At 39.0% G+C, this 19,506-nt stretch overlaps 5 protein-coding genes and 1 long non-coding RNA gene across 6 annotated transcripts; 3 read left to right on the top strand and 3 right to left on the bottom strand.

Moving 5' to 3' along the window:
- Positions 1 to 84: 84 nt before the first annotated feature.
- On the bottom strand, positions 85 to 3,110 carry LOC108847095 (uncharacterized). Its single transcript, XM_018620273.2, has 7 exons — positions 2,827 to 3,110; positions 2,034 to 2,525; positions 1,773 to 1,925; positions 1,625 to 1,684; positions 1,502 to 1,546; positions 976 to 1,406; positions 85 to 868 (listed from the first exon to the last, which is right to left on the bottom strand). The coding sequence occupies exons 1-7, from the start codon at positions 3,038 to 3,040 to the stop codon at positions 245 to 247; spliced, it is 2,019 nt and encodes a 672-aa protein (XP_018475775.1). The 5' UTR covers positions 3,041 to 3,110; the 3' UTR covers positions 85 to 244.
- A 263-nt stretch (positions 3,111 to 3,373) lies between these two features.
- Positions 3,374 to 4,709, top strand: LOC108844614 (uncharacterized). Its single transcript, XR_001948483.2, has 2 exons — positions 3,374 to 4,003; positions 4,145 to 4,709. It is a non-coding gene; the product is annotated as an uncharacterized LOC108844614 (long non-coding RNA).
- A 177-nt stretch (positions 4,710 to 4,886) lies between these two features.
- LOC108844719 (ACT domain-containing protein ACR12) lies at positions 4,887 to 7,660 on the bottom strand. The gene is made up of 10 exons (XM_018618011.2): positions 7,419 to 7,660; positions 7,006 to 7,066; positions 6,702 to 6,827; positions 6,415 to 6,509; positions 5,947 to 6,031; positions 5,781 to 5,840; positions 5,638 to 5,693; positions 5,436 to 5,541; positions 5,277 to 5,345; positions 4,887 to 5,198 (listed from the first exon to the last, which is right to left on the bottom strand). The coding sequence occupies exons 1-10, from the start codon at positions 7,577 to 7,579 to the stop codon at positions 5,136 to 5,138; spliced, it is 882 nt and encodes a 293-aa protein (XP_018473513.1). The 5' UTR covers positions 7,580 to 7,660; the 3' UTR covers positions 4,887 to 5,135.
- Positions 7,661 to 8,752: 1,092 nt separating this feature from the next.
- On the top strand, positions 8,753 to 9,996 carry LOC108843907 (uncharacterized). The gene is made up of 3 exons (XM_018617065.2): positions 8,753 to 9,083; positions 9,534 to 9,602; positions 9,781 to 9,996. Exons 1-3 carry the CDS (start codon positions 8,925 to 8,927, stop codon positions 9,802 to 9,804), a joined length of 252 nt encoding a protein of 83 aa, XP_018472567.1. The 5' UTR covers positions 8,753 to 8,924; the 3' UTR covers positions 9,805 to 9,996.
- Positions 9,986 to 11,262, bottom strand: LOC108843906 (transcription factor DIVARICATA). The gene is made up of 2 exons (XM_018617063.2): positions 10,695 to 11,262; positions 9,986 to 10,546 (listed from the first exon to the last, which is right to left on the bottom strand). The coding sequence occupies exons 1-2, from the start codon at positions 11,003 to 11,005 to the stop codon at positions 10,210 to 10,212; spliced, it is 648 nt and encodes a 215-aa protein (XP_018472565.1). The 5' UTR covers positions 11,006 to 11,262; the 3' UTR covers positions 9,986 to 10,209.
- Positions 11,263 to 14,510: 3,248 nt separating this feature from the next.
- LOC108844762 (cationic amino acid transporter 6, chloroplastic) lies at positions 14,511 to 17,779 on the top strand. Its single transcript, XM_018618059.2, has 3 exons — positions 14,511 to 15,622; positions 15,712 to 15,943; positions 17,118 to 17,779. Exons 1-3 carry the CDS (start codon positions 14,651 to 14,653, stop codon positions 17,666 to 17,668), a joined length of 1,755 nt encoding a protein of 584 aa, XP_018473561.1. The 5' UTR covers positions 14,511 to 14,650; the 3' UTR covers positions 17,669 to 17,779.
- Positions 17,780 to 19,506: the final 1,727 nt, after the last annotated feature.

Here is a 19,506-nt window from a genome sequence, read left to right as displayed (position 1 = left end):
GAGGTCATACGAAGATATTCTTAATTAATCAATCATATTAGATCAACTATTCAAGAAAAACAATAACGGATGCTGACCTTGATGGACGGGTATCTAGAAAAAAAAACCAAAGCCACTGAATCCATGGCGGATTATTCTACGGCTGCAAATTGTCTTAATGTCTGAAACTTACAAAAAAAAAGACATTTTCCACTTAAAACGAGTTTTTGGACATGTTTCTTCAAATATCATTACATTAGGATTTTTAGGACCAACATTTCATGTTTCTGTCGAAGATTCCTTTGCCGTAAGTAGAAAAGATCATCTCTTTGAGGAGAGGATACTGAAGCAGAACAAACAGCAACGCCGGGAAACAAGCGAGAAGTATCGTCGGAGAAACTATCCATTTCTCGTTGTCGTGTCGGTCCGACAACATCGTAAACAGAGCCGAAGAGAACGCCACAAGCATCGCCGCGATGGAGACGAACAGTATCGAGAGTCCCGTGATCATCTTAGTCGGCAGCGACACCAAAAAATCTTCCAGGGAGTATCTCGCGGTGAGTATCCCGAGGAATATGAGAACAGAGGTGCACGAGGCGAAGCACGAGATCAAATCCGAGACGACGAACGTGACGAATCGTCTGTCTGTCAAGTGAAACGGTCTGCCTTTTGCCTCGTCGTCCGTGCCTCCGGGAACGGTGAAGACCGCCGCGAAAGTTACAGTGACGATGAGAGCCGCGACTAAGCTGCACGACATCGCAGTGTCTTTCATCCATTTCTCTGCTTCTTTGCGTAGTTCTTCGTGCTCCTTTGTGAATATCTCGCTCGGTGTCTGCTCGTCCGTGTTTACTCTCTCCTTCTCTATCTCCGGTGCGATCCTCTCCACTTCCTGCGTTATCAAAGTCTTGATTTTTAAAACATCTGTTGCTAAGAGAAACAGAGATAAACAGAGCAAACAGAGAGAAACAGAGAAAAACAGAGCAAAACAGGGCAAACCTTGAACCATTGTAACTCGCGTTGCATCTGCAAAGTTGCGCCAACGACGTTAGAGAGCTTAGAAGGAGGGGAAGGATAGCCGGCGAGATGAAGCACACCGTTCCCGTAACAGTCCTTGTCAGCGAGCAACAGGTGTTTCCTGTCGTCCAGACCGTAGAGGAGACTAAACACCTTCTCTTGTCTGAACTCGACGGCCAATAGAAACAGAGTACTGCTCGAGCTACTCCTCGTGGACCACAGAAGCTCGGAGTTGTTCTTGATCATCTCCACCAAGAAATCAACATTCCCAAATCTCACTGCAAAGAGTAAAGCCTCGTCCACTGTATCAGAACGTTCCTTTAGTCCCATGGCTAGTGTTTCCTCTGATATTCCGAGGAGAAGCTTCTTGGCTTGTAGATGCATCACTTTCATTCGGTACACTTCGTCTATTCCTGAAACCATCTCTCAACTCAAATTAAAATTTCGTGTAATCTCTACCCAAAAAAATCATTATCTTCTAGGGAAAAAAAAAAGGTAATATACTTACCGGTCCATTTGGTGAGTAATTTGAGTAGCTTCCTCATGAGTGTATCTAAAGAAGCAATAAAAACGAATCTTTCTCACATTCTTCTAAGGAATATATAGACTTTTATGTGTACTGGAAACTTACTATGTTGATCTTTTTTTGAACGGGAAGCCTCTGGAAGAGTCGGCAGCTCTACTTCTAACCCTAGCAAGTGAGAAAAGTAAAAATCATTTTCTTGACTTATTTGGATCAATAGATCTTTGTTATCAAGAAGTCTTAGATTGATACGAACAAGAGTAGATAAAGCGTTCCAACGGTCCTAGACAACAGCCACCAGGAAAAAGATCAGGCTTTGAAGCCAAGACTATGATGGGTATCGACTCTATTTGCGAGTGTTTTGTAACGGCCAAGCGTTTACTCAAGCTGAACAGATCCAGTGCGATGTCTTGTTGAACAAAGAGAGAGAGAGAGAGAGAGAAAAAAACAATATTCAAGAAGTTATCATGGAAACTGCGTAAAACATGTGTTGCTTGAGTTCCAAGAAACAACTGACCTAGCATTTTATAAAAGATGGCGTTGAGGAAGAGCAAAGTACCATGATACCCATCTTCATCAAGCAACACTTGAACAGGAGTTCTAATGTAAAGATAACGAGCCATCTCCATCTGCGTGTTCTCAACAGCAACCACAACAGGAATCTGACCATTGTTTCCAGGAATCTCTAGCAGCTTAGGGTTCTTGGCGATCAAGACTTCAGCAATCTCCATGTTTCCACTAACCGCAACGACGGTGAGAGGCGTGTGGTACGAAGCGTTCTGGCTCATCCTGGGAATCATTTGTTCAGGTGTCATACGACGGAGGAGCTCCTTAACAATCTCAGGTTTCCCACACGCGCAAGCTTTCAACAAAGGTGTCTCGTAAAAGTTTATCCATTCGTCCACTGCGTCGGGACGACGGTTCAAGAAGTCCTTGACGACTTCTACACGGCCTTGGCTTATTCCTTGGCTTAGTTGTATGTAGTCAAAGTACACATTTGTATTCTTCTCTACATCAACAACAAGATATACACAATAAAATTTTATCTACATCTAGAGAGTATGGTCGGTTTCTAGGCAAACCTATAAATTTTAAATAATTATACATAAGTCTTATGACTCCTAAATTTATCAGAAAAATTATATAGATTAATCTTAAGAAGTTTTCGATCCACTAAATCTCAGATTCGATCCTGGAGTCTGGAAATCATGCCATGCGCTATATAGATGGCAAGTTGTCCACACGCTTTACTCTGAGGTCCGAAATTTAGACCTTATCATTTTCTTAACCAACAATATGAGAATTCTTACCCTGAAGCCGAGATGCAGAGAGGGCTGATTCGATGAATGGAGTCTGGATATTGAGATGATCATTTGGAGCTTCATCCTCAGGAGCTTCTTTTATAGGAGTGAAACTATCTCCTAAGCCACCTTGAGGAACCTTTGTATTAGCGAATTTGAAAGGGCTCCTCCTAAATGTTTCCTTTAGAGCAGCTGCGTCTAAGTAATTAGAACTCATTGTCATAATTAAATTTTCTTTGACAGACTCTAAACAAAGTATAAACAAATTCAAGAAAGCCAATGGTAATAGGGTATATATAAAAATGGGTTTAAGTATATATATGTCGTTGTCTGAACGTACATGCAAGGCATAACAGTAAACATACCAGCTTTGGTGTTTTCTGTCCTATTCTTTGATTGATCTTACATAAGAATATATGCTTTGCTTCGTTACTCTTTATTTTATTTGGAAAGCTTTGCTTTTCTGGTTGAAAGACAAATAAAGGTTCTTTAATTTGAAATATGACTCACGTGTACGTTTTCTGTTAAATAAATTTAGTTAGTAATTATGTGGAAATATTGCTTTTTTAGACAGAAAAATATACGTTCGAGAAAAAAAAAAGCGACAGAAGAGAAAAAAAGCGACAGAAGAGCGACTTCTTCAGGGCTCTGGTGTTTGGCTTCCTGCCATCACCGGAAGCTCCCTTTCCCCTTTTTCTTTGTTTTGTTTTGCTTTTTTCCTTCCTCTCTTCATAGATATCGATATGATTGGTGTTCTGGTGGTGTATCTTCGCGGCGGAACCCTAGATCTGCTTCGGGGAGAGCTAGATCCGGCCGTATGAAGCTCTGATCTGGAATATCATCGAGGCGTCCATGAGTTTGGAGGTAGACGAGTCGGCTTTTTAGGTTTGATCCCGACAGATCTCGTTTTCACTTTTGTAGATCTGCTCGGGGTCATCCGTGGTGGCAGCGCGTGAGGTAAGGGACGACTCTCTCTCATGTTCTTCAAGGTTACAAAGCGGCGGTGGTCGTTTTGAAGTGGCGTTGTGCGCCGGGAGTGGTACGGTTGGCTTCCTTTTGACTTGAGACTTGGTGTCTTGTCTCGGGAATGGGGTTTGCTACTGTTCAAGGGAGGTGGCAGTTGTGGTTGTCGGTGCGCGCCCAGTCCTTTTGGCGGTCGTGTGTCTGCGAGATGTCTTGGGTGTTGGTAAGGAGTTGAAACCCGTTTATTACTATGCTCTGTGCTCGGTTGTCCTTTGTTTTCGCTCAAATCTGGGTACCGATTTATCTCTACGCTTGGAGTTCGGCATTGATTTAGCAGACTTTCTTTCAATGGTGGTGAGTGCAGTGATTGCTTGCTGTCCGTTTCCTTTTCCGTGAATGCGTCTGGTAAGTTTCGGTTAGTAAGGCTTTGTCTTCGTGGGGTTTTGGTTGAGCTTCTATCTAGGACTAAATGGACGATTATGATTGCGTCGCATCCGTATCCGAAGGTTGAGTTGATCGAGTTTCGATCCTTCTTGTCGGGTTATGAAGTCTCAGGTTCTTGGGCGTTATTGTTGGCGTGCGTAGGCAGCAGCAATAAGTCGTGGTGTGGGTGTAAGAAGTGGAAGTTATCGTGTGGCGGGGCTATGTGCAGCAACGGTATTTCCCGATCATTGGCATGGGTTTATTTCTTATGTCTGATGAGTTGATATGTTCCAGTTTCGAATGTAGTAGTTAATCGTTGTCCAGGGTTTTGTTGCGGTTTTAGTCTTTATGTTGTGTTTCAGTAAGTTGCCCCGGTGTGGGTTCTAGTTGCCGCTTTCTATGGGCTCTTGTTTCTGGGGCTATCCTGTTAGACCGCCAGCTTATGTATGAACTCTTGTATTTCAGTTTGGGATGAATATCACGAAAAAAAAAGACAGAAAAATATACATCTCCTTTTGTTTTATAGTTGTGAGATTCATATCGTTATGATACGACATGTTTGAATGAAATTGTTTCATTTATGATAGGAAATCAGTCTATTCTATTAAAAATGATGTACAAAACAGTACTTGCTTATTTTTAGTGGTTTCTTATAGGTTTTCAATTTTTCATTCATTTTTAACTAATTTAAACTACTTCATTTATCATTTTTTCTAAGTAGTTCAACATCATTTATTACAGAAATACAAAAAAAAAAACGAGTTTTTTACTATTTTCAAAAGGGCTCAAAATCCCAACTCTTTATTTATTTTTAGCCACAATGGTTCAGTTGTAGTATTAGGAACTTCCACATCATCTTCGAAACAGAAGACTTGAAAGTTTCGTGAAGAAGGATAGAAAGCTGTTTATGTTTCTGAACAGACAAAGTTCACTTAGTAGCTATCGATGTCAGTTTCAGGCCTTCTCAGGAAGTAACGCAGACAGTTCACCAGCTCCTGCAGGAGAAGTTGATTCTTAACCTCTCTTATTTTCTCGAGGTTTCAAGTAGAAAAGTAACAGAAACAACTACTCACCTGTGACAAAGAACTGTTTAGTGCTTGCCCTTGGTAGCTTACGTGAAATTTATCTTTCGCAACCAGGCCCTGAGACAATGGACACGTTAATTATTATATGGGTCTGGAAATGTAATCACACTGTATGCACATGTGGAGGTATTAAAGAGTTTTGAGTACTTCTGTGTCTATCTCTGCGGATTCCACGTCTATGTTGATATCAGCCATCACTTTTATCATCTCTACAACCAGACCTGGCCTGTCGGCTGTCTCTATGCAAAGCAGGCTACACAAAACAGCAAACCGGCGAGGGTTATGTAAACTATTCTGTAAGGCACAAAAATGTGAATATGTGCTGTCATGTCTACTTATATATATATACCTCCTCTTTGGTCCGTCTTCCTTAACATGTATATGAGTCGCGATATCAACATCAACCTGTTACCAAATGAATCCAGAACAGAATTAAAGACATCAGTAACAACATCAAACTTCTTCAAAAGCTCGAGTAAGTTGTTCGCTTACCTTATTTTCTGGAGCCTTTATTCCAAATGTCTCACCCATTGCAAGTTGTTCGCTACATTCCTGCAAAACAAACACAGGCAATGTTAAAAATTATCCAAAGCTGCCTTTAAGCCTCTTTGAATGTGAATCTGATCAAAGAAAAGCGATACAGAAAACAGAAGCAGACCGGATGGTATTTCAAGAGATTGTTGATGATTGTTAACCGAATTTGCTCCAACAAGTCAGGATCTTCCACTTTCCGACCAGTGTCTCTGTTGTAAGAAAACATAATCAAAATTCAATTCAGGCATCTGTGACAGCTGACTATCCAGGTAGCTGAAGATGATACTTGAAGACAACACCAATATACTTCCATGCTAATTATCTACTTTTGAAGAATTGTTCAGAGAGATGTTATAGTAAATGCAATCATGGGCTTCATATGAAAGAATTCTACACCAGCATAAGATGAGCATAAATTTCCTAGGGATGATCATAAACAATCATCACAAGCTGGACCTTGACAAACGTGTGCATGCTATTGAACAAGTGGAGAGGTCATTAAGTGATTAGAAAAACATCTAAAGCAAAGAGAGAGAGAGAGAGAGAGAGAGAGAGAGAGAGAGGGGGAGCAGGAAAGAAGGGCATCTCTTACAGTTTCGTTATAGAAAACCTTGTCTGTTTAACAGATCCTTCAGTTGTGACAGTTCCTTTTATTACATCCAATCCCAAATCTTTCAGCGCCCTCATCTGCCAAACACAAGATGCTTCATGAGCCAAAAACAAGGCATGCAGAGATAATATAACAGTCAAAACACTACAAATCTAGCTCCAATAGGTCAATAATAGCTAAAAAAGCCTTGTGCTGCATTTATCACATCAGTAAAATAGGAACAAAACAAACCAAAAACAAGCTTAAAGGGATAGGAATCAATCACTAACAGTGTCAATGAGAGCCCCAAGACGATCTCCAAAACTGAGTTGTACAATAGTAGCTTCAGGGTCAGCATCCTGGTCTATAAAAACCATTGGCATTGGAACAGAGTCATCGTCGTTGTCTTCTGATTTCTGCGAATCATTCCAGCAAAATGTCAATCTCAAAAGAAGTTACATAAAAAAGATCAGATCACATATTTTAAATTCTATACACATGGACACATAACAGTAACACTCTTTACATTTACAGAGCTCTGCATGCAAGTCTCAAATCATTAAGATATCAAAAGGATGAAAACAGGTTACTGACCGGATAAGGAGCTGAGGCATCATCAGTGCTGTTAATCGAAGTATATACACGGTTTCTCATACTGCCATATCAGATCAAACATGGACCGTAAAGGTATATTAGCAGATCTCAGATCAATCATACGAACTAACGATATCACCACAAACACACACACACAAGAATCTGAAATTGGTTCATCTCAAACAAACCTACCGATAAGTTTCTCGATTCTCTTAAGCTCAGGATTCAAAAACTACGAATCTAGATGACAGTTCTATCAACCGAATCGTTCCGATCACATACTAAGCATATGTTTTAGTAGATTCGAACTTAAGAGTCGCCGAAACCAAGCAAGTTTGCTAAATCCGAGCGAAGAAAACGAGCAAAAAGACTATAAATCTCCAGCAATTCCAGCGAAGAACGCAGCAGCTAACCTCATCGTCAATAGAGGCATTACGAAGTTGCGGCGATCACCGAACAAAGCAAGCGATAGATCTGGAGGTGGAATCTGAGCGGGGAAACGAGTTCGCCGGCTGATCGCGGAAGAAGAAGGGCGAGGATGAGTAGCAGAGAAGATAGTATTCGAGAGCGCCATTGAAGTCCTTGTTGTAACTGACTTTTTTTTTCCTTCTTCTTTCTCCTCCGAAGTCAGAAGAGAAACACTAAAACGCTATAATTGGCGTTTTGTGATGACAAAAGATGGTGGAGTGCTGAATCTGCTGATGTGTGACGTCACTTTTTTTAGATGGTCCACCTGTAGTACCATCGCATATTATTATATATTTTGTTTTGTTATATGGTTTCTACGAGAAATTGATTGAAAACTTGCAAATTGCTACGAATAATGGCGAGTGTGACGGATTTAGACTTATTTATTTGGTTGCCGACGTTTCTTAGCCTAATAGCAATTTGTCTTCTTCTCTCTTTTGCATTCTCTTTTCCTCCAAAGCCAATCGGACTGGTCCCCCAGACCTATGTTACATGGAAACGGAAGCGGGTACGTGGAAGCGGAAACGCTAGGAAGCGCGGAAACGTATTTTTAAAAATATTTAGGAAGCGGATACGTGTTGGAAGCGTGTATATATATATTAAACACCAAAATTAATATACAGGATAAAATTTTATAAACAGTAAAATCCAGTACATAATTCATATACTATTCATATACTATAACTAAAATAAAATAAATATGTATAGTTACAAAGAAAAAATATAATAATATATGTAAATCTATGTATGATTGCTTTGAAACTGAAGAAAAAAACACTTCAATTAATTAATTCATACGCAGCAACTGAATAATACAAACAACAAGAAACAAAACAAATAAGTGAAAAAACATCATATAATGGACTTGAGTTTTTAGTTTCCAACTCTATTGTTATTTGTGAACTAAAATTTAATAAAGTGAATTAAGTTGGGCCGCTTGACAAAGAAAAGAGTTATTTGGACCGAAAATCAATTAAAATTTGCAAGCCAATAAAAAAAATGTTCTTCTTCTTTGCATATCACCAATCCAGTCACCATTAAGCTTCCGATCTACGACCATAAACGCTTCCACCTAAGAACCGTGCGCTTCCATCACGCTTCCAAACACCACAATTCTGGAAACGCGATTCCAAGACGATTCCATGCGATTCCGAGCGCTTCCGCTTCCGATTCCGCTTCGGAAGCAAGAAACGCACCTCCACCGGCGATTCCATGTAACGTAGCCCCAGACTTTCCTAATGCATATATGTAAACCATTTTTCCCCTTAAACAAAGGAATTAAAAATAAATAAATAACGAGGCTGGGCTTAAAAGTAGGCCATAGCCCAGTGGGCCTTAGATGTCAGCGGTTAAAGCGGTTTCTTCAGGAATCTACTACCCCCGCAATAACTCTCGTTCTCTGCACAAAGACGATAAACCAATTTCGAGAAAAATCTCACTGATTAGCAAACATGTCTTCAGCTCGTTCCGCGATCGCAGGTTTGGCTCGGTCCTTGAGGGAGAGTCAGATCGGTGCATCTCGATCCGTTGGATCGATTCGCTGCTTTAGCGACGACAAAGGTCGTGTGCTCAGCGATGAGGAGCGCGCCAAAGAGACCATCTACATCCAGGTAACTCTTCTCATTTCTAGTGTTTTGATTTGTGAATGGTTGGTATTAGAGTTTGTTAATGCGCTGTTGCTTATTGGATTTTATTAACGTTTAGAGATAAAATCCAGATAGAGAAAATCTGATCACTGTAAATCGATCAGAATATCATTTATGGAAATGACGCTAGATCTGATTTTAAATCTGATTAGATTTGACTTGGATCCAATTTTTTTGGATATAATAAGATATTTGTACAGTCTTCGTCTCAAAATCAAAAGTCAAATAGTACGTAGATGAGTTTTACAAGGAGTGTATAAGTTCATAGATCGAGGAGAATAATGGTGAGGAATGTTGTTTGTGTGAGTCAGGCCTATCTACGTCGAAGAAATGATGTTGTAGCTTCTTGTGTATTTTCTAGTTCACAATCACAACCCACCACATGTAACAAGTCCCAAACCTTTTTTGTTGTAGAAAATGGAGAAGGAGATACTAGAGAGGAAGAAGAAACTCGAGCAACAGAAGCCAGAAAGTGCTGGAAAGGTATAACTTTCATCAAACCTTCAATAATTCCACTCGTTTCTTTTTCATTGATGTAGTCAGAATCCTTAGTCTTCATCCATAACGTGCGACTAGGGCATTTCTAGTACCCTAATCTAGTAGTACATGCCAAACAAGCGAATACTTTCACTGATTGTTTGCTTTTTGCTTTCTTATGCAGAAACCAGAGGAAAAGAAGCCCTGAGTTCAGCATCTGCAGTATGTGGTCACAAGGCAAGCAACAGTGAAAAATAAGCCTTTTGACAGTTTGACCTTTGTCCTCTCTTGGTTTGAGACTTTGTACTTGTCACCCTCTTTGTATGTTTGTTTGTGTGTGTGTTCTAAAGAAATCAAGTTTGAAACGGTAGTATAAATGACTGCGCCGATTTAAAAGACATCCATATGCATTTGATTCAAAATACCAAACATACGTGTGTGTTGTTACAAAAAGCTTTCTTCTATACACTATATTTTTATTCTTTCATCATCATATCAGTATAAGAAAATAAACCCAATGCTATTGCTTTCCTATTCACATAAAATGGGTAAAAAAAACCCTACCAAACAAACCAAAACCATTACAAACTCCCCTCCCCCCCCACCCCTTCTTTCACATCCGATAACCGAACTCCTCATAATGACCACCCGGAGTCATCAGCTCCTGACCAAACTCCGACATGCTCTGTTGCTGCTGATGCTGAGTCTGAACAGAGCTCTCCTGCTGTCCACTCCAGTCCATGTTGGAACCAGGCATGGCTAAGTTAGTATCGACAGTAGTTATGTCGTGGATGCTCGACCTCTTCCTCTCTTTCTTCACCGAGTTCTGTCTAAGGAAATATTTCTGAGCATGGCTGGCGACTTGCGTGGGTGTCCTAGTGACCACCACGTTCCTCGATATGCTCCTCCAGTCTCCTTTCCCGTATCTCTTTAATCCAATCAGAAACAATCTGTAACAAAAGATTCAAAATAATTGTTTAAGAAAAAAGTAACTAAATCACCTAAATTTAGCAAAATTTACGACAATAAATATGAAAATCTGTTAATTCCTAAGTTCTCTAACCAACCAAAACCCTAATTTGCATAATTAAGACATACTTGTGTTCGTTTTCGGACCAAGGAGTTCCTCGTTTCCGCTCGGTCTCTCCGTGTTTAGACCCAAACGAGATCTGACCAGCTGAGTCCCAACCCGCCGCAGAGTCATCCATGTAATCAGGGACATCGACTCGTCCCGAATCGATCTCCAGAACGTCGTGCACCAACGCCTCGTAATGCTCCCTAACTTCACCAGCCGATTTCTGGAGCTGATCGGCGATTCTCTCCCACCGATTGGGAGATCCCTCGGGGAATAGCACCAGAGCTTGCTCGAACATCTTGTCCTCCGACCTCGTCCACTGACTCGACGCCATATCCAAAACCTTTTCGTTACTAGTTTGAAAAAAAAAATCACAAGAACCTGAGATTTGATTGATGTTTGAGAAACTGTTGAAGACTCTCGGATGATTTATAAAGGATTCTCTTTGTTTTTTCTTAGGAAAGTTTTTTTTGTTATTTGCTGGAAAATTATAAAAGGAGGCGAAGAAGCAGCTCAGAGACCAAGTTCAACACGGTTTCTCTGCAATTGGGATGTCTTTTTGTCTCTCTCTTCTCTTCTCTATTTTTTTTTCTTTTTATTTATTTTAATTTTAGGGTTACACACCTGACCCTGATGACTGTATTTTTATGCTCCAGTTTGTTACAGTTTTTATAATTCTTTTATAAGCATATGCCACTTTAGTTTCCAATAATATCTAAACACGTAGCTATTTTAGAAAAAAAAAATTAACCGCCTAAAATTACGAAGAGCACTCCATAAAAAGTTTCTTTTTGAGTTCACATTCACGAAGGAATCCACTGCCTACGTCTCTTTGCTATAATACCTGTCACTCTTGGGGGTCCAGTGTGCTGCTTTACTACGACACCGTCGGTTTGATTTAAAAACTTAATCATACTTTGCACCTTACTTCCTCTACTATAATTTGTTGTGTCACCCTTTCAGTGCCTATGAAAAAACTTGTTGATTTTCATGTTTCTTGGTGATATAATCCCATCTAGGTATCTTTTTGCAGAGTACAGCTTTTGTCATTCGAAGAAGACAATAATACCATGATTGCTCAAAAAAATTTTGACCAGATTACTGTATTTACCGCAAAATTTGACCAATGTTTGATAGTTAGATCATTAATGTTTTAGTCAAAACACAATTTTCAACTATTTTAAAATTAAAAGTTCAAAACTCAAGACTCTTGGCTAGTGAATAATGAAGAATATACTAATCAATATTCTTAGTTCCATGCTTCTGTAGTTCTGTTAAACAAGTTTTAGTATGGTTATACGATTGCACGTTTATATTGGGATTATATATTCCACTTACTAGTAGTATTATATACTTATGTTCAGTAAAACAAAGACAACATTCAGTTTTGTCTTATCTTATCCGATATTTTCGTTGTATTTATTTATTATAGTATAGAGTCTCAACCAACTTCAACAAATTAATTAAAGAAAACAAAGAAACTTCAACGAGTATTTTAGTATTTTAACTGTACTTGCTTATTTTACAGAGTAGTTTACTTGTTTTAATATGATTTACACACTTTTACTAATCTGATTGGATCCACGGATTAAGTGGATACGTTACGCACTCAACGAAGGGGCGTGGACCGACTCTTCATCAGTATGGCAATATTGAGTCACGTGTCATTCTCCTAATTGTTTCTCAAAAATACTTTTTGGCATCTTACTTATGTGCCTTAATGACGTGGCATCTTCCGCAGCCGTCACGTGGCTCGGCTCTTTGAAGAAAAATCTACTAATTTCTTGCTCTTTTTATAAGTTTTTTTGGGCTGTTATCACGTGTTTTACTTTTGAGTTTTGATATTATCTTCGAAAACCAGGGGGCGAAAAAGGAACATTTATTAATGGGTTAGTTTAAGCCCCCAAAAGGGCGTTTAAATTGGGCTCGTAAGCTAACAATCTCATTGGATCCATAATACGTACTTACCTTATGGGCTGTTCCACTTAAATTAGCTCCCGGCACGAGAGCTTTTCAAATAGAGAATTAGACCTTGTTACATTACGTGATGCTCAAATGAAGATATTTTGTAGCTGCTGAATCACATTTTAATCCACATTTTTATATCTTTATCAAACATCTTTTACACACTTTACATACAGACAATTTTATGGTTTTATTGTGTGTTTAGTTGATAAAATAAAGACCTGTAACCCTAACTTAGAATATTGTAATCTTCACTGCTATACACCACGTTTCAATATATGAAGATGATGACACTATAATGTTTGATTGTTGCATGATAAGGTAAACATTTAGGGAAAAAAAACTCATATTCATATGTAGTTGTATTAATTTATTAGAGATGGGCAGGTCTGATATACAATGTGTGAGAGACGTGGTCGGATTGAAGCAAACTGAGTTTTGCAATTGCATCTTATCTAAAATCAGATTTGACCATCCCACTCGCTGTATAAACCACCACTCCCCCTTGTCTTGTGTATTTTATTGCGTTATCTCTTTACTCTTTTATTTAACCAAAATTTCGTGAGTCGTGATTGGACTCCATGTGAATCATACTGTTTTATTTTTTTGTCGAATTTAACGTGTATATGTGTGTGGTTGATACGAATATGTGTCAACGTTGGTGATAGGCTAACACTCATTCTAATTATCTTTTATAGCGAAAAGGATAGGCTTCCAAGTAGATATTTCATATTTGTTTGGATAAGCTAGTGCAATGCGCGTCCAAAAACGTCAATGCATTGAAATATGTATCCAGATACGAGTGTGATTGGAACTTGGAAGGGACATGCATTTTATACAAATCAGTTTACAATATTTCCACCTCATCAAGTTTTGATGGTGCTAGGTGAGTCATATTCAGCTTTCATTGAAGCTGAGACCAAATGTAAAATATGATCTTGGACATTTTGTTAGTTGGTGTTAACAATCTTTGACTTGCAGCTAACCTAACAGAAGTCACTCCATTAAAATAATCGCCTATTGCATTATAGTATGATATCCAATTTGTAATATACAAACAGTATTTTATATGAATATTCGTAGTAGATTGTAAGGGATGTTTAAAACCAACACAAAACAAAAAGAAAAACTGATTTCCTCGATTTTGGGTCACGCTATACATGCATTAAAACCTGTGTGCTTATCTCTTTGTTAAAGAAACTGCATCCCATGTGTCACATTCATTGCCACACGTGTGAACCTTCTAGACCTACATAGCCGTCAAATGTAACGTCGTCGTTACCGTGTCATACGATATAGGTAAGTTAACGCCGTCTGATTTTGTGTCTTTTTAACGGACTTACGGTTTCATCGGGAACTAACTAAAAGCGAAGCTCTGAAGCAGAGTCGTTACGTTTTGAACAAGTGTAGTTTTATGGTGGTCTTATTTGTGCATAAGTTAGAGCCAATTAATTAGCAAGAACATAACTACAAACTTTTAGTCTTATAATCACATCAATTTTTCTTCTCACGCAATCTAATGGCATTAATTAAGAAGCTACTTTTAGTAGATTATATTTTTGGTCAATAAAAATTTATTCACAACCATAGCTAGTTCTGAAATTATACTATATACTTACCAAACTAGTTTAGATTCGTACATGAATCTATAAAAGCATTAGCATAATTGGTACTAAACTACTACAATATATAATAATAATTGTGACCGGACCAAACAGATAAGGCATCTTGTGTTAGTAAAATCTTTTAATACGATGCTTATGAGATTACTGTGGAATAAGAACAATCTTCTTCTTCTTAATTATAATGTGGTAAATATTTAAATTACCCTTAAATATTATCATTAATTACAGCACAACGCCACTATCTTTTATCCCTTATTCTTCTCCCTTCCAATTTTTCATAATCTCTCATATTTATATAAACCAAGTCTTGTCTAAATCACCAAAATTCTCAGTCCTCCACATACCTGACCCGACCCGACCCGACCCGACTTCACTTCAAACCGGTGCAAATGGAGGTGCAAAGCAGCAACAATGGCGGCGGACACTCTTCCTTCTCCAGCCTCCGAGTCTACCTCAGCTCCCTCTCCTCCACGCCTTCCCGCTTAGCCCGCCGCGCCGTCTCCGTCTCCACCTCCTCCGACGAGATGAGCCGCGTCCGCGCCGTCTCCGGCGAGCATATGCGCCGTACTCTCCGGTGGTACGACCTCATTGGCCTCGGAATCGGCGGGATGGTCGGCGCCGGCGTCTTCGTCACCACCGGCCGCGCCAGCCGTCTCTACGCCGGTCCCTCCATCGTCGTCTCCTACGCCGTCGCCGGCCTCTGCGCTCTCCTCTCCGCCTTCTGCTACACCGAGTTCGCCGTTCACCTCCCCGTCGCCGGCGGCGCCTTCAGCTACATCCGCACCACGTTTGGCGAGTTCCCGGCGTTCTTCACCGGAGCCAATCTCGTGCTCGACTACGTTATGTCGAACGCCGCCGTCTCGAGGAGCTTCACCGCGTACCTGGGAACCGCCTTCGGGATCTCGACTTCCAGGTGGCGGTTCGTCGTCTCTTCACTCCCCGAGGGGTTCAACGAGATCGATCCCGTCGCCGTCCTCGTGGTCCTCGCGATCACCGTCATCATCTGCTGCAGCACGAGGGAGAGCTCGAAGGTGAACATGATCATGACCGCATTTCACATCGCCTTCATAGTGTTCGTTATCGTGATGGGGTTCTTGAGAGGAGACTCGAAGAATCTTACTTCTCCGGCGAAAGCAGAGCATCCCTCGGGGTTCTTCCCCTTCGGCGCGGCGGGGGTTTTCAACGGAGCCGCCATGGTTTATTTGAGCTATATAGGATACGACGCCGTTTCGACCATGGCGGAGGAAGTTCAAAACCCGGTTAAAGACATACCGGTCGGTGTCTCCGGTTCAGTCGCCATCGTTACGGTTCTTTACTGCCTCATGGCTGTCTCCATGTCAATGCTCCTCCCATACGATCTGGTCAGTAATCATTTTAGTGTTTTTTTAATTTTATTAACCAAAAACGGTACGTTGTTTGACTTTGGAGGTTGAAAACGGTGTGTACGTAGATAGATCCGGAGGCGCCGTTTTCCGCGGCGTTCAGAGGATCCAACGGCTGGGAATGGGTGACGAAAGTGGTGGGGATAGGAGCAAGCTTTGGGATCTTAACATCACTTTTGGTGGCCATGTTAGGTCAAGCTCGTTACATGTGCGTCATCGGAAGGTCCAGAGTGGTCCCCGTTTGGTTCGCTAAGATTCATCACAGAACATCTACGCCAGTCAACGCCTCCTCTTTTCTTGGTACGTTCTTTTTTTTTCTTTTCTGTCCCATTCATTTTATATATTACTACTGTCAAAAACAATGATGTTGAATAATCATTTATACTAGTAAAATTAGATTTTGTGAATTTAGGGTCTATAAAGTGAGGTAGAGGCAAAGCAGTTAGGTTAGAAAGGGAAACTAGAACCGTTTCAGTTGTTGTCATGATCTTTTTTTTCTTCATCTATGATTTTGATGTTTTAACGTGTTCTCAAAGATCATACGATCCACGTGAATACATTATCTATACGTGTCCATTTCAAAAATATATTTTCAAATCAAAACTTTTGGACTCAACCATTTTTTTAAAAAATCTTTTTCCCCTATCGATCTCGATCGTGACAAGATGTGTATAAGGTATATTAAACGTAGGGACGTCATGGGTTTTGTGGTGTTTGGGTCTTAAACTTTAAGACAGAGAGAGCATATTGAGTACGATGGCTAGATGTCATGTTCACCATTGGTTTCTTTTGCTCTCTGTAAAGTTCTGAGCTTCCAAAAGATTCAGTCTTTCTCAACGGTCTTGATTGTGATATATTTTCTTGGTGGGTCTCTTTGGTCTCTTTCGTGTTCCCTTAGTGTTAAAAACACATATTCCACTTTTGTTGGATAATTATAAGGAACTTCATCCATTGGCCGACTAATCATCATATCATTATAAAAACAAAAAACTGTGAAAGATATTTTGTAAATGCATGGAAAATATATTCGAAATTTATTGGCATTATCTCAATGGTTACACACTTAGTCACGACGATCAATATTTATACAATTATTGGTAGCCATAATTTAAGTTGATGAGAGCATTGTTGTGAGCCATACACTTTGTTTTATCCATCTGATATATATGCATAAACATTGGTTTTCTCATAAAGCTATTCACATTGTTACAAAGTGGAACATTATGATTAAGGCCTTAAGGGTCATCAACGTCGAACCTTATCCTTACCAATTTTAGCATCCCACTAGCTCAAAATTTTCTATATCCATCAACTGTATTAACTTTTATTTCTTACTTTGCCAAAAGAAAGACAAAAAAATAAAACAGTTATCCCCACTATCTTCAATTTCATGTTCAACTAGACTTTGTCGCCGCTGGAATAATCTATTTAACTGTCTTATTTAATTTTTTTTTTTCTGTACGTTCCATATCAGGTATTTTCACGGCGGCTCTTGCTCTCTTCACTGACCTTAACATCCTACTAAACCTCGTATCCATCGGAACCCTATTTGTATTTTACATGGTTGCAAACGCTCTCATTTTCAGGCGTTACGTCCCTGTAGGACCCACCAAGCCATGGCCGACACTCACTTTTCTGACATTATTCTCCACCATCTCTCTTGTCTTCACCCTCATCTGGAAACTTGCGCCACAAGGGAGCTTTAAGGCTTTCATGCTTGGTGCCAGTGCGGTAGTGGCTATGGCAATCGTGTTGATTTTCCATTTCGTGGTCCCTCAAGCAAACAAACCCGAGTTGTGGGGTGTCCCCTTCATGCCGTTGACCCCGTGCGTGTCGATTTTCTTGAACATATTCTTGCTTGGTTCGTTGGACGCACCGTCGTACGTCCGGTTCGGGTACTTCTCCGGTTTGATCGTGCTTGTGTATTTGTTTTATGGTGTTCATGCCAGCTCTGACGCTGAAGCGAATGGGTCTTTTGATGTGAAAGAAGATGGACAAGCCTTGAAAGAACTAACCGAAGTGTGAATAAGTGAACGTTATTTAGTTTGTTTCCTAAAAATTAGCTTATGTAATTAAACTCTCTATTTTTCAAAAGGAGGGGGTTTTGAAAATATTAATGAAAGTTATTTAATCTAACTCTATGGGAAAAAATAGGTTCTCGATTGTGAATTTATTTCTGGCAGAGGATAAATATAATATGTGAGAGAGATATTATCTATAACAGTTTTAGAAAATTCCTTTCTTTTAATGTTATCTCCGTGAGATTCTGCAAAGAAAATCAAAGTCTATTGCAAATATATTTTGTTTTTCTTATGCAACAATATCTAAACCTTTGAAGTAGAAAACAACAAAACAAATAAAAGTTTAAACGTTTAATTTCTTTTTTGACTTCACTAATCCATATTAAATTTAAAACTATCTGAAAAATAAGATAACGACATTTAAACATCAATCTTTGCAATCGTATAAGGCAAGAAGATCTGGTATGAAATAGTTATGTGATACACTCCCTTAATAAATGGATACGTTAGCTAAACATAATCCTCTCATGAATACGGGAGATGGCATACAATTGATAGCGAAGGGTCCCCATCTTTATCACGGGACACACAAACGTGACTTTATCCGGAGCTTCAAACCCAACAATATCACCTTCTTTTTTTTTTCCACGATCACTTGTTTCTAACTAATTGAGGATATAATACATTCTTTTTGTTATTTATATTTTTGTTCTCTTTGATAAAAAAAAAATTGTTCTCATACACAATACACTTACGAGGTTAGTGTCTTAGTGATCAATAATCTACCCTTTTTCTTACTATTTAATATGCCCAAATATAAAAGACTGGTGTATACATGTTAATCAGTAATGTCCTCAAATATCGACGAAATGACATTTTTGATACCATTTCAAGTGTAATACATGTTACTTTAGCTTAAAGAACATTATTTAGTGTTAGCTAAAATAAAATAAAAAAAAGAACATTATTTCGTGTTAGCTAGGAACTTCAATATTAAATAGACGAAATATATTTTATATTCTACAGTAGTTCCTATAACGTTCATTCGCTACAAACCAAAGTATATGCTCTAAAAGTTTTGGTTTGTTAAATACGTTTTCATTTTTAGTTTAGTTTAAATACTTAAGTTCTCTATTTTCTAATCTTTTCTTGCAGAGGACTGTGTAAGTCAGGAGCGAATCTGTAAATCTTAATCGAATAATCAAATCAGTCTAATTATTCTTTTATTGAACACTCAATAATTACGTTAGCATTTTGGTTAATATAATATAAATGATTACATTTATATATTTCTAAGTGGATGATATATATACCCGAATCTGAAATAAGTGTGTTTAAGTGGGAGACGACACTTGCTTTACATTCCCTCTCTCGCTCTTTTTTTGTGTGACTATATTCCTAGAGATAGGGACCATCCAAGAACAGCCCAATTTTTCAAGATCTTCACATTGTTGGAAACTTTTTATTCATATATTTTATTATATTTTTGGATTTGTTTTCAGAAAATATTCTGCCAATAAGAAAGATTGATTCTATTAGCAATAACATATATTTGATCTCTTTCTAGAAACAACACTTTACTTAACTCATGAGTTTCATTCCATCACCAAAAGGGGTTCATTCAAATCTAAGTGTGAGTGTTCTCTTTCGAATTTGCCTTTATCCTAATCACAAACCTTAATGATGGATTCTACACTGGATTACCATTATTTTGATCCTTTGAGGATAACAACGACACCACTTTTTTTTCTCCCCGACGGCCATGAAAAATGTGTATAAAATATACTTCGGATTTAGGATAAAGTATTGTAGTATTTTGAACAAAAAAGTTATCGTATGTAG

The sequence above is a fragment of the Raphanus sativus genome, chromosome 3 (genome assembly GCF_000801105.2).
Source record: "Raphanus sativus cultivar WK10039 chromosome 3, ASM80110v3, whole genome shotgun sequence".
NCBI lineage: Eukaryota > Viridiplantae > Streptophyta > Magnoliopsida > Brassicales > Brassicaceae > Raphanus > Raphanus sativus.
Note: the sequence above shows the minus strand (reverse complement) of the source record. Positions and strands in the feature narration are given on the sequence as shown.

Excerpts from the sequence above, each read along its gene's own strand:
- LOC108847095 (XM_018620273.2), bottom strand. The coding sequence starts at position 3,040 with ATGACAATGAGTTCTAATTACTTAGACGCAGCTGCTCTAAAGGAAACA. Across the intron at positions 2,526-2,826 it reads CTCTGCATCTCGGCTTCAGG|AGAAGAATACAAATGTGTAC; the intron begins GTAAGAATTCTC and ends TTGTTGATGTAG. Across the intron at positions 1,926-2,033 it reads CATCTTTTATAAAATGCTAG|ACATCGCACTGGATCTGTTC; the intron begins GTCAGTTGTTTC and ends TTGTTCAACAAG.
- LOC108844719 (XM_018618011.2), bottom strand. The coding sequence starts at position 7,579 with ATGGCGCTCTCGAATACTATCTTCTCTGCTACTCATCCTCGCCCTTCT. Across the intron at positions 7,067-7,418 it reads ATGCCTCTATTGACGATGAG|TATGAGAAACCGTGTATATA; the intron begins GTTAGCTGCTGC and ends CTGATATGGCAG. Across the intron at positions 6,828-7,005 it reads ATGCCTCAGCTCCTTATCCG|AAATCAGAAGACAACGACGA; the intron begins GTCAGTAACCTG and ends AATGATTCGCAG.
- LOC108843907 (XM_018617065.2), top strand. The coding sequence starts at position 8,925 with ATGTCTTCAGCTCGTTCCGCGATCGCAGGTTTGGCTCGGTCCTTGAGG. Across the intron at positions 9,084-9,533 it reads AAGAGACCATCTACATCCAG|AAAATGGAGAAGGAGATACT; the intron begins GTAACTCTTCTC and ends TTTTTGTTGTAG. Across the intron at positions 9,603-9,780 it reads AGCCAGAAAGTGCTGGAAAG|AAACCAGAGGAAAAGAAGCC; the intron begins GTATAACTTTCA and ends TTTCTTATGCAG.
- LOC108843906 (XM_018617063.2), bottom strand. The coding sequence starts at position 11,005 with ATGGCGTCGAGTCAGTGGACGAGGTCGGAGGACAAGATGTTCGAGCAA. Across the intron at positions 10,547-10,694 it reads TGGTCCGAAAACGAACACAA|ATTGTTTCTGATTGGATTAA; the intron begins GTATGTCTTAAT and ends CTTTTGTTACAG.
- LOC108844762 (XM_018618059.2), top strand. The coding sequence starts at position 14,651 with ATGGAGGTGCAAAGCAGCAACAATGGCGGCGGACACTCTTCCTTCTCC. Across the intron at positions 15,623-15,711 it reads TGCTCCTCCCATACGATCTG|ATAGATCCGGAGGCGCCGTT; the intron begins GTCAGTAATCAT and ends GTGTGTACGTAG. Across the intron at positions 15,944-17,117 it reads CAACGCCTCCTCTTTTCTTG|GTATTTTCACGGCGGCTCTT; the intron begins GTACGTTCTTTT and ends GTTCCATATCAG.